This window comes from Acromyrmex echinatior, chromosome 12, assembly GCF_024713525.1.
Source record: "Acromyrmex echinatior isolate Ae372 chromosome 12, ASM2471352v2, whole genome shotgun sequence".
NCBI classification, from domain to species: Eukaryota; Metazoa; Arthropoda; class Insecta; order Hymenoptera; family Formicidae; genus Acromyrmex; species Acromyrmex echinatior.
Window position 1 is genome coordinate 4951860 of NC_141863.1, and position 12794 is coordinate 4964653.

A 12794-nucleotide genomic window follows, 5' to 3' on the forward strand; every position below is an offset into this window, starting at 1 on the left:
ACCCTGCTATTCCTCTTCGTACGTTATTTAAAACAGGGAATAGAAAATGCAGATATATCGACACGGTGACAGCCACGTCGTGTCGCGCCGCGCTGCACGTGCCGCGATTATATCCATTCGCAATTATTAATTATTCATTAATGCACCGGCGGTTTGTGCCAACAGTCTTACGGTATGAGCATCAAAGGTAATTATACAGCATGAAGGATGAAAACGTTTGGTTACAACCGCGCAACATATGAGTAATTATTTATCTAAAGCGTTCTTATACTTGTTGAAACTGTTAGATATTCTTCTAAGAGATAAATTTGTTAGACTCAGTTGTTTCTCTCATATCGCATTTATTATAATTGCACCTGTGATAAAATATTGTTATAAAGTTCTAGTAATCGATAATAATTTTGCTATGATAATTATAATTGAAAATATATTCAATTTATTTTCACTTCCATTGAATTTCATTATAATAAGTCCTCTATAATAATCGAGATTCTTCATTAACCTAATTGTGTATATTTTGCTCTAATAATATTTGTCAAAGATAAGTAATTGAGCTGTTATCTAGAAATATCGTTTCGTATACTTTTATTAAGTGCAGATATATAGTTACGATTATATAAGAAAAATAACAGAAAAAGAAGCGATTATTTATGTGTGTGTATATTGATAATCTAAAGTAAATTGGAATAACTAGGTTTTCTCGTTTAAAAGGTCAACTCTGATTATTTATTAAGTCGGAAGTAATAAATTCTTAATTAAAGAAAAATATATCAATAAATTTAACAATAAAAAATATATCTTCGTTATAACAATGAAATATCTTATTAAAAAAAAATTATATAATTATATGTATACATATGTATAATTTGCACATAGTAATTATATATTAAATGTGCATATAATAAAATATTTATATATAAATATATATATATGTTTATATAATTAATATCTTTTATATAAGTATATATTTTTTTAAGTAGAATATTTTATGATTATTATGATACGATTTAATAATGTATTAAAAAAAATTAAAAAGAAAGATGAAATCTATATAATAATAATAATAATAATAATAATAATAATAATAATAATAATAATACACATAGTATATCATATCAAAATAGTTTTGGATCAATATAATCGATCAAAATAGCACAATTGCGTCGAGTTTTATTGAATTGAAATAAATAATTATTCCAAGAGAGTAAGTTTCCTAAAATTCTTTTAAAATGTCAAATTTAATCAATTATTAATTTATATGCGAGAAACCGAACATTTCATAAGGTATATTTTAAAAGAATAATTATTTTGGAAAGTTAACGCTTGGCTCGTGATCTCGGTGTTTGTTTTTTATCGAATGGCAATGTGTATACGCAGGGACATAGCACTATCATTAGAAATTAAACTATACTGACACTCTAATTATACTATATAACTACACTGACACTCGAGTAAGCTGCCAAGTACTGGCCCGAGTCGTGTCTTTATTATTTCTCGAAACGAAATTGTACTTTACGAATTGTACTTTACAATTATTCTGCAATTAATTAATTACTATAATAATTAACGAAATATATCAAAGCACTAGTTATTTATCAGAGAGAATATACTTCGCGGTTTATTCGTTAAAAGAATCGACGCGATAGAAGATGGCAATTATTGTTCGTCACGTTATTTGTACGATCAGATAATTATTATTGATCTAATGATTCTTAGATTGAGCTATGCATCACGTTACGAGCTTTGAGTTTTTCACCAGTGTAAATTATCATCTAAAGATCTATTTATTGCATGAAATCAAGTTTCAATTTTAGATTTTCGAACTTAGAGCTTACAGAAAAATTTAAGTAGTAAGGAACTCAACATGTCGAACTTGCTACTAATTTATAGTCTCTACTGTGATTGGTCAATTCACTTACTTATTACGTTTTACTGCTTAAATTTTTATGTATCTTATTGTGTTTTCTGATTTATCGTATTTTAATTGTCTCTTAATTCGATTTTATTAATTACATTTTGGACGGTGTAAATGTAAATTCCGTTAATGGCTCATATAAAACGCGAAGTACGGAATTTAACGAGGTATTCGAGCTATTCAGGTTAGGACAAGGCAAATGTCGCGTGTGATTAACATCGGGAGTTTAAAGTTAATACGCGTTCGCGCGCGCCACGTCGTATTCTGATATAATTAATTAGTGCGTGTTCATTAACCGTGTTTCGCAAATGTTGTGCAACCAAGGAACGGAGAGATGGAGGAAGTCTGGGAGGCATCGAGCGGAGCGATGGCGGAGCAACCATAGGGTGAGTATTTATTCCTTACTTTCACTTACTTTCTTATTTTTACTTACGACATTGATCGTATCGCAGAAATGTATAATTATTTTATTAGATGTAAATATTTACTTGAAGGAGTAAAGGAAATAGATCATGCAAAATAGCATTAATTGTTTATAATAATAATTACTTTCAGCGTAGTTCTAATTTGAAAGTATTTTTATTTTATAGCCTAACGTAGTGTTCCGCTTCGAAATTTCTCTGCTGTGTATCGCTTCGGTGAGTGATAAATTACTTTTTATCTTAATTTCAGGAGATGCATCTTTGAAAGTAGTATAAAGATATGTAAGTAGGTGTATATATACATATATCAAAAGTGTAAAAAAATTACAAATATAACATCACTCTGAATTTGTTGCCTAAAATAAATGGGCTAAAAAAATAGATTAGTGATAATGTTTAAAAAAATTCTGGATAAATAATGTATAACCATCCAGCAAATTTATTATGCGAGAATATTATCTTCGATTAATTAAGAGCACTATGAAAATAATATATTATGAGAAATTTTAGTATACTTTATTTAATTAACTTCCTTGTAGTTATTAGGTGTACAACTTTGCTTCTGCCCTTTTTTTTCTGAAATTCGAGGCTTTATTGTAAAAAACTGATTATACATTTATGATTCAAAGTATTGTCCATCGATGGGCACTACTTTCTCCCATATTTCGGGCAGCGTACGAATCCCGCGTCGAAAAAACTGGTCATCTTTTGAGGCGATCTACGAATCGATCCAATTTTTTACTTCTTCATAAGACCGGAAGTGCTGGTCAGCCAGGCCGTGTGCCATTGATCGAAACAAGTGATAGTCAGAGGGAGCAACGTCTGGACAATATGGCGGGTGGAGTAGGACTTCCCATTTCAACGTTTCCATGTCTTGACCACTTTCGCAACATGGGTCGAGCATTGTCATGCTGCAAAATCACTTTATCGTGTCTCTCGTTGTATTGCGACCGTTTGTCTTTCAATGCTCGGCTCAAAATCAATTACGTTTAAGCCGAGCATTGAAAAACAAACGGCCGCAGTCGGTTGTTTCAGTCGATTTTAACAGCTCATAATACACTACGCCGAGCTGATCCCACCAATACAGAGCATGATCTTGGAGCCGTGAATATTCGGTTTGGCCGGGAACTCCTCCTGATTTTCTGCGCTTGGGGTTATCGTAATGAACCCATTTTTCGTCCTTAGTCACAATGCGATGCAGAAATCCCTTCCGTCTTTGCCTTTCAAGCAACTATTCACAAGCAAACAAACGCCGTTCAACATCTCTCGACTTCTTCAACTCGTACGGCACCCAATTTCTTTGCTTCTGAATCATTCCCATGACTTTGAGGCGTTTTGAAATGGCTTGTTCAGTCCCAATGGTCGTGCCAATTCTTCTTGATTTTGACACGAGTCTTGATCAAGTAATGCCTCCAATTCTGCATCTTCGAAAACCTTTTCTCTTCCACCGCTATGCCGGTCTTCGACCGGCTTCAAAATCACCGTTCTTGAAGCGTTGAAACCACTCACGACACGTTCTTTCACTAATACCCCCCTCGCCATAAGTATTTGAGAGCATTCGATGAGCCTCAGCCGCAGATTTCTTCATATTGAAGCAGAAAATTAAAATCTTCCGCAAATGACGGCTCATAAACTGAGATTTTCAATCGAGGATAATTTTATGATGCAGACACAAATCGACTAATATTTCTATGGGGTTGACAGATGCCCAAGTTTATTATATGACGTCTATGATCTATTTATTTCGACCACCACTTACCGCTAAAGCCATCTATAGGAAAACGGCGGAAGCAAAGTTGTACACCTAATAATTAAATTTTTTTAATATAGGGAAAGAAAAATAAAATAAAATTAGGTAAATACTGATATTTTTAAAAAAATTTTTATTTCTTCATGACATATTTTCACAGATTGCATGATCGAACAAAAAGTAGCATTATATTTAAGTATAATATGTATTTATGTACAATAAATTAAAATAGTGAAGAATGGTGGACAAAATTGTTCAAATAATTAAATATGTTTCATTTCCCTCTCTTTGTTCTTTCTCAATATTTTTTTAATGAGGTCTGCGTTTATCTCTACCCAGAAGAATTAAATTTTATATAAACAGGTGCAAAAAAGAAATATATACTTGAGGATTGTTTTAATTTGATTGCACATGTCATGAATATAATTGAAAATATTTTACAATTATATAGCATAGCTAAGTAAATTATTTAATAATAAATACCTATAAACATGTGCTAATGATTGCTGATTGTATATAATCTTATAACGCGCCGATATTTTATCTTATAAATCTCTTTTATTTAAGCATATTTATATTTATTTAAATTAAATGCTTCTAAATTATAACTTGATTTATAAGCACAGTGTTACAGTAGCCTACATGCTTTCGTCCGCATAAAAATTTTCACTTTAATTGATCTTCAGAACATGCTATTGAAATCTTGTGCGATGTATAAATACAAGTAAGAAAAAAATATTGCCTTCTCTTTTAAAGAACCATTAAATTAAAATCATACATTAAATTTTGAAGAATGATACTAGACACGCAATGTTACTCTCTAAATTCTTCGGAGTGTAATCTTAAGAATGAAAACTGATCCAGTCTTAAAAAAGAGTGACACAATTTTTAATCTTTAAACGTGAAATTTCGTTCTTTGGAGAGATTAAGATTTAAGATTCAGTTAAAGAGTGGATTTCCGCAAAGTCGTAAACCGAGAGAAATTCGCGCTAAACAAGATTGAACAAAATTAAATGATAGCACGAGCGTGATCGTTTAGCTAGTTGATTTTTCCGCTCGCCTACGGTATATCACCGCGATATCCGAAGTGCGTTTCCGTATTCAAGGACGTTGTCCAAGGCGTTCCATCTCGCTGCAACGGATAATGCAACGTTTCAGGATAACCAGCGGCCGCTGTTTATTTCTAACCGAGCTAGCCGGCGCAGGATACAAGCCGTCGTAGTAATCGCTTTCCTTCTCCTCCTTCGTTTTAGCCTTCCTGACTCTTCTACCTCCGCCGCTTCTACCATTTCTCGCGACGTCGTTACGCCCCTCATCGTCTCGTCCGCCTCTTTTCCGCGAACCTTCGATCCGATCTTTTTCTGTATAAGATAGAAACGGCCACAATGACCGCGACAGAAAATCTCGCGATTCTTCATCGCACACGGGGAAAAAAATGACGAAAACGCGCTCGTTGAGAATCTAACAAGCAAGTAATTCCATTCCTGATTAGTGTCCACAGGAAGGAAATTAATTACGACGATAACAATCTTTTTTTATTGTTTCTTTTTTTTACCGATTTAAAAATAATTCAGATATATTCTCACGAATACGTTTCTGTTTGTCGTTGGATAAAGAAAGATTTTTCAAATTGAGATGCTTCATCTCTTTTATGATAAGGAATTAGAAAGCAAAAAATGTGTTAAATCTTTATTAATTTTAATAAATACAATAAATCGAGAATAGCTCTTAGATGAGTTACTTATACTCCATGTCAAAAGTTTGGAAACGTTTTTCTTAAATCGACATTTTTTTTTTTAAGATTACTTATTTAAATATCCTTAATAATATGTTTTTTAACAATATTCTTTAGATTTAATAACAGTTATTGGATCTAAAGAATTATTATTTAAAAAACACATTATGAATATTTAAATAAGTAATCTAAACAATGTGATTTAAAAAAAATGTATTCAAACTTTGATTAGGTGCGTATATCAAATTTTCCTGCTTGCTGATAAAATTGTTTCAATCATGCACTGAAATTATATGTGATTTTTGTATGCATGTAATCATACTTGAAATGTTAGAATATATGCTATATTATTTGTACAATTAAAAATGGATATATACAACTTTTTGAAGCCTGATGCTAATAAAATCACTCACAAAAATATAATTAAACAAAGTTAAGAAAAACGTTTCTTTCACGTAATATACGGTAGCTCAGTCAATAAGTAACCTTAACTTTGCCCTTGACAATCAAGACAGGTAAAAATTAAGATTGCTTATTGATTCAACCACGTATTATATATTAAATATTTGAAAATTATTTTTGAACAAAATTATTTTGAACTTTTTAAGTTTATTACTGTTACATAATTTCTATTTATATAAATCTGTAAATTATAATTACGTACAAATACATTTTAACATGCATAGTCAATATTAAAAAAAATAGACGCACTTTGCAATTAAAGCTACTTCAACGCTAGATATCTCATTGATTTATCAATTCTCCTAACTTTGAAAAATTCGTGGTTTATGAAAACATGGATGTCCAACACGCCGTAAGATAATTAATTGTGTAAACCAGAATATCGCGCTTTCATGAACGAATCCTCTCCTTGGTACTTGTCGCGTATGTGTCCGCCCAATCCCTGTACTATGTATTCGTTGTCTACGTACGAGTACATAGTGCATGACAGCGGAGAAACAATAATAAGTCATACTTGTGGTTTACGCGAAGCCGCGTAAGGTATGCGAGAAGGTACCGTAATTGCCTTCTGTCAGCAGATAGATTTACGTTATCGTTTGAAGATATGCGTCTCTTCCAATGTCAGCTCGCTAATCAAGCGATCACCATATAGTTCATCATGCATTGGCGAATGCATTTTCACTCCGTTTACCATTCTTGACGATAACTATAATTTATTTGATTAATCATTTACTTTTAAACGCGTTTGATTCTTTTTTATATATAATTATATGAAAGTGAGAATTTAGAGATCTAAAATTACTGGAAAAAAAATAATTAAGAATATAAATATAATTTATAAAATATAATTACAATAAAAATATAATTTTAAGATTATGGAACGTATTATTTTAAGCACAAATCACTCTTTCTTTATTCTATCATTATTATTTACATTGCAGAGTGAAAAAATGATTGAAATGACCATAATTTAACTATAATTTCGTGTCATTTTCGCCAATTAAATAATTTTTTGATGAAACTATAAAGACAGTTATTATTACTGACAGTTATATAACTATATATATATAGAGCTTTTGATCATAATTATTTACTTTACCGTACAACTATATTATCACAAATCGATATCACAAATATCAAATTCTTTTCTCTCAGTGTGTTTAATTCCATAAAAATATAATACGCGGTCTAACGATTTTTGCGTCATTTAATAAATTACAATAATTATATATTATACAATCAACATATATAGGCAGTTAAGTTAATAATTTTGTTTTAGTTTCATTATCATTTTTTGAGTTTGCGTGAAAGTGCAAAAAATGTGATACATGGACTAGGAGAAAGTTTGTTAAAGATAAAATTTATTCTCTCATGCGTCTCAAAACCGATCGGACCAGACGTAATTTGAATAACGGAGTAACATAAAAGTATGTACGAAAGAACGATATGGTGAAAAGAATCCCTGTCCATGGAAATCGCACGCGATTAGATACAGTTTCCGTGTTACGTCGCTCCACGTGATGGACGTTGCTGTTTATTTCGATATCGGGATTACCTCGAATTTCCATGAGAGAGAAAATAACGCCACAATGTTATTGTCCCTGTAACGGCTATTTCCATTTGCAGTCGCTTTTCTCGGATAAACATAGTAGTCGTCTCGGTACATTCATGCATTCTGGAAAATTTTCTCCGACGATAAACTCGGACAAATAATCCTTATATAATTGGATTTCAAAGCAAATAAATTCGAAAGACCGTAGAAGTTGTACATTTACAGAATAAAATACAACTTTTAAATTCATAAAACTCGATTGTTTCAATTATCTTAAAAGATTAAAAATTTCAGAGAATAATTTTGTTAACATTTTACAATCTCTTTTGGAATTCCACACATATTTTTAGAACATTTCCGCATTGGAGATAAATATAAATTATTAGCTTCAGACCATGATAAGTAATTATCCGCTCCTGAATCAAAGAGATTAAACAGATCGTAAAAGACGCAAAAGAAGTTTGTTTCATTAGTAGGCGGTAAATGGATTAATAAATATTTATATGAGAGCGTCATGAATAAATAATACGCTCACCTAAGTACGAAAAGTGTGAGCGCCGCATGACGGAAAACACTAACAAAGGAGTATAATTATGGTGCGTACGTGCAATTTTAATGATGTCATTGGAATGCGTCATCTCTACAAAGAATCGCATTATAACGCTGTTATTCATAGTTAAGATTTTGTCCTGTTAACCATATCATATTTTGCGATAATAATTTATTAATTTCTTATTTCTTACAACTTATGTTATGAACGTTGAAAATTTTGAAGCTAAGAATTTAATTAAAGCAATTAAATATATCTGTACTGCCAATTAATTTCATAAAAAATTAATTTCATCAGAAATCGCAATTATATATAAAAAGAACGATTTCGTTAAAGTATCTAAAAATTTAAAAGCTATAGATCTGCAAATAACTTTGTTAAATCAAAATAATTACGTTTAGTAAGCAAGAAACATTTTAGAACATTTCAGCAACAACGTTGTAACGTCCAGCTATGTTACGCTTATGCAGCTTGTGTCATTTGGTGTATGATGGCTCTTAAGCTGCAAAAAGTTTGGACATTATAGTAACCAGCTTGAACGTCCTACATAATTATTTAGATGATACAAAATTATTTTCAGATCTGTATCAAGCTAAATTTTTAGATACTTCAGCAAAAGCATTCTTTCTATGTAGGCTTCGAAAATATTTACTTTACTGAATCTATGTCTCAATAAGCCAATTTATTTCTATAATATATCTTTTGGTTAAACAAATCCGCATCGCGAAACGGTACAGCCGTTTGGATGAAAGCAACAGATTCCCATGAATAATTCATCGGACTGTTTACCGATGGTTGCGTGGGCAACCTCTCTTCCTTCTTGCCTTTTTGCAAGAGCTTTCGTATGAAGTGGCAAATCCCTTTCGTCGTGAGACGCGTTACGCAAACGTGTGTCCGGAAAAATTGTGTTCGACGTGTTCGCCATTCCGACGCCGGTGTCGTGTGACGATGAAAACATCTAATTCGCGAATCTATTATATCATTTACGATTTATTAACAGAGAAGATTTATTTAAAAGATTTACGAAAGCGTCTTGACACGGAATTGAACCTCTTTCCATTTTAATATCTTTCTACGATTTTAAAAGCAGCGAAACTTCGTTGTCCAAACAACGATTTTACCGTTGGGACGAAAATTTGTACAACTGCTGCGAAAAATTGTTGCGTAAATATTGTTCGTTTTTTTTGTTACGCGTTTATCATATAAAAGTTAATTGATAGAATTCACACGTGCACGTCTTATGTCGCGTGATATGTTTTCTCCGTTTGCAGCTATAAGGCTTTCATTATTATAATCGTTCGTTATCGCGTCTTTAGAAAATTGGATCATCTTGAGTAATACCGCATCGATAGGAAGTCAGTGTAAGGATGCAGTGCATGAAGTGTTAGTAGTAGTAACGAGTAAATATGTAGGGGAAATTCAGGCAAAGCGAACGCCCTGAGCAAAGCGAATATTTTTTATTTGTGCTTATCTATCTGAGATAATGCTATGAGTCTCTAAGTCTGTTGAAGGAATGACTGACCGGCGACACGCCATAAAAGTGTGAAACAACACATAGAAATAATAGAAATTATATGTTTTCTTGCGATTTTCGCTAAGGTACGTAGCTTAATTATTAGCAGTAATTGTTTCTTAATCAGTGTGAATAATTTTTTACAAGAATTCTCTGTCTTTAAATGTGTATTCAACATGGTTGGGTAAGTTAATGTTTTTTAAATTAAATTAAGTTAAAGTTAATGACTTATAAAATTAATAAAATTAAGTTAAAAGTTGAAGGAATAAAGAATTAACTTAATAAAAGTTAAGTTAGGATTGAATTAACTTAAGTTTAAAAAAAAGTTAATTTTGAAAAAATTTATTCTTGAGATCAGAATGTCCCAATTTTTCTTAAAATGAGATTATTTTAAATAACACTTACAAATATAGATTATTAGATAAATTTAATTTTATATTTACATGTAAGTTACTTATATATAATAAGGGTCACATCATAAGGCATTTTTGTTAAAATCTTGTGAGAGAGAAGAATATTTGCACTATTTCTTTAACCTTTATCTAACTTTCTTTCTTATTGATTCCATTAATAGAATTATGAGAATAAAAAAGATTTTTGATCTTAATTTTAAGTGTGTCATTTTTCTTTCCAAACTTTAACATATCTGCTTTACCCGAATTTCCCCTATTATTTTCGGTTAAGTTTCTTTCTGTAGGACTATCTTACATCTTTTTTATCGCCTTTGTCATTTTTCATATTATCAATAAGAGATCTATCATAAAAGTTGCAAGAAACGCGAACCTCTTGGGTATAGCCAAAGTCTATAAGAGAATGATATTATGATTGAGATAATATTTAGGATGTACGTGAAAGATTAACCGAAACCGGTAAGATATATTAATATTTTCCATAAGATCGATCCATTTGGTGATGGACATTGCGTGATGATTAACTGGAGTGCTTATATAATTTCGCGTCCGGGAAATTGTCCCTGAAGAGGAACGATTTAGAATACCCAGGAGAAGAACAAAAGAACGGAGAAAATTTCCGGAGAAATGTAATTAATTTTCGCGGTGCATGATGAATTCGATGCGTTATAATCATTAACAGAAGACATATGTTGTCTTAACCCTTCGGTACTACTCTAACTATGATATATCTGGCTACTCTAGTAGCAGTTTATTAATTGTTGATATATTAGATACATTGAAGATATATTTAATCGATATTGAGTCAACATTGTGCCAGTAAATTATGCTATACTAGGGTATAACTTTATATGCTATAATTTTTTATTAATAAAAACACATACATTTGCTTGTTACCACTACAGGTGATGTTTAACGTTTCAAAAAAATTTTTTATAATATATTAATTTTTTATTTAATTTTGCGATATTTTTACACAATACTAGTGTTTTATTTCTATGACAAACGTATAGTGGCATCAAATGATTAAGTATAATTAATCAAACAATAAGTTGATTATAAAGAATTCTCAATATTAAAATAATAATGTAATAATAATGTAATAATAAAAATATAGGCTAATAAGAGTAGGTGCTTTTATTAGCATTTATTTCTATTATTTTACATATAATTAATAAGTTGTTAAGCTTGCATTAATCCGCGCGAAATTGCCTTGTTTCTTTTTATTAAGAAATGGATCGATATTGTAACAATTGATGCGCTGCACGCGAATTGAATACCTGATTCGTCATAAGGAACGGCTCTCCGGAGTCCGCCCTGTCCTCTAATAGGGTGAAAATGCTGTTGCTGATCCAGAGATGGCGGCTGGGTATTTTGCAGCTGCAGATGATGCTGCTGGGAAGACAGATAGTGGGTAGAAGCATTTGTCGCGGCGGAGGCGCTTCCTGGTAGTTGCTGATACTGACTGCCCTGATACTGACGAGGATGATGCGGATGGTGAGGGTGAGAATGCGAGTACGGCGTGCACCAGGTGTAACACGACTGCTGCCAAGAAGCAGTTGGGTCCGCACCCGCCATCCCCTCGCCATCCTCGTTCCCTATTCGCGTCCAGCCGCAGGAATCCATTTTGGATTCGATAGTAACTTTTTTCTTCTTGGAGGTGCCGTATGGTATATTGAGTCTGAATAGTTCTCACAATCACTCTCTATTCACAAAGCAAAATCGACGTCATATCTGAATTCGACTTGCGTTTAGTAATTTGCTATTTCGTCAAATTCCACCAAACTGATATCCGTCAATTTCGATGTTATTCACTTTCCGATATAATGGAATACTTTTTTTTATTACTTAAGTAAAATACACCTTTACCTTTAATTATTATTTATTTGTCCAATATTCATTTGGTTCATTTGGTAGTTTTGCATTGATGTTGCAAGAATTAACATCAATTTTCAGTGAGTTTGCATTGCGAAATAATTCGTTAATGATTTAACAACGATTTGCTTTTGTCGTTTCGACTGCAATTTTTGTCACGCATTTATAATCTTCTAAGTTTCATCGGTCGCAAATCATACGTCCAGTTTTCACACTCGCATGTTGCCACTGAATTATCTACGAATTCTGCAGATGTACATAAAAATTAACGAACTGAAAAAACTCTTTGATATAGTCACATAAATAAACATACTCTCCGTAATATTTCATCCAACCTCGCGAACAATAGCAGAGTTTATAAATATTTAATAGATTAAATATATTTCTTTTTCTAAATTTTTTGTTGATTTAATGAAATACATAAAAAAGCAACATCAGGAAACAAAATAGGAGAGCAAAATTTTATATTTGCATAGTTTTTCTTATTTGTGACCTATTTGGAATCCATAACATTAGTATCTTTTTATTACTTTTTAAAAAAATTTAAAAAGAGAAAAAAATAATATCAAAAATAATCGTATCATAATTAATAGGAAAATATTATATCTTT

The 12794-nt window shown here is 31.6% G+C and overlaps 1 protein-coding gene across 3 annotated transcripts in view; it reads right to left on the minus strand.

The window, feature by feature from the left end:
• Positions 1-12794, minus strand: part of LOC105149594 (thyrotroph embryonic factor) — a 90780-nt gene that overhangs the window by 50904 nt on the left and 27082 nt on the right. The window contains exon 1 of one of the 3 annotated variants that reach the window (XM_087412152.1): positions 11590-12120. The exons of the other annotated variants lie outside the window; for them this stretch is intronic. Coding sequence (XP_087268278.1) covers positions 11590-11935 — 346 coding nt within the window. The 5' untranslated portion in view covers positions 11936-12120. Of the gene's footprint in view, positions 1-11589; positions 12121-12794 lie in introns of those variants that run through there. 3 annotated transcript variants of the gene reach the window in all.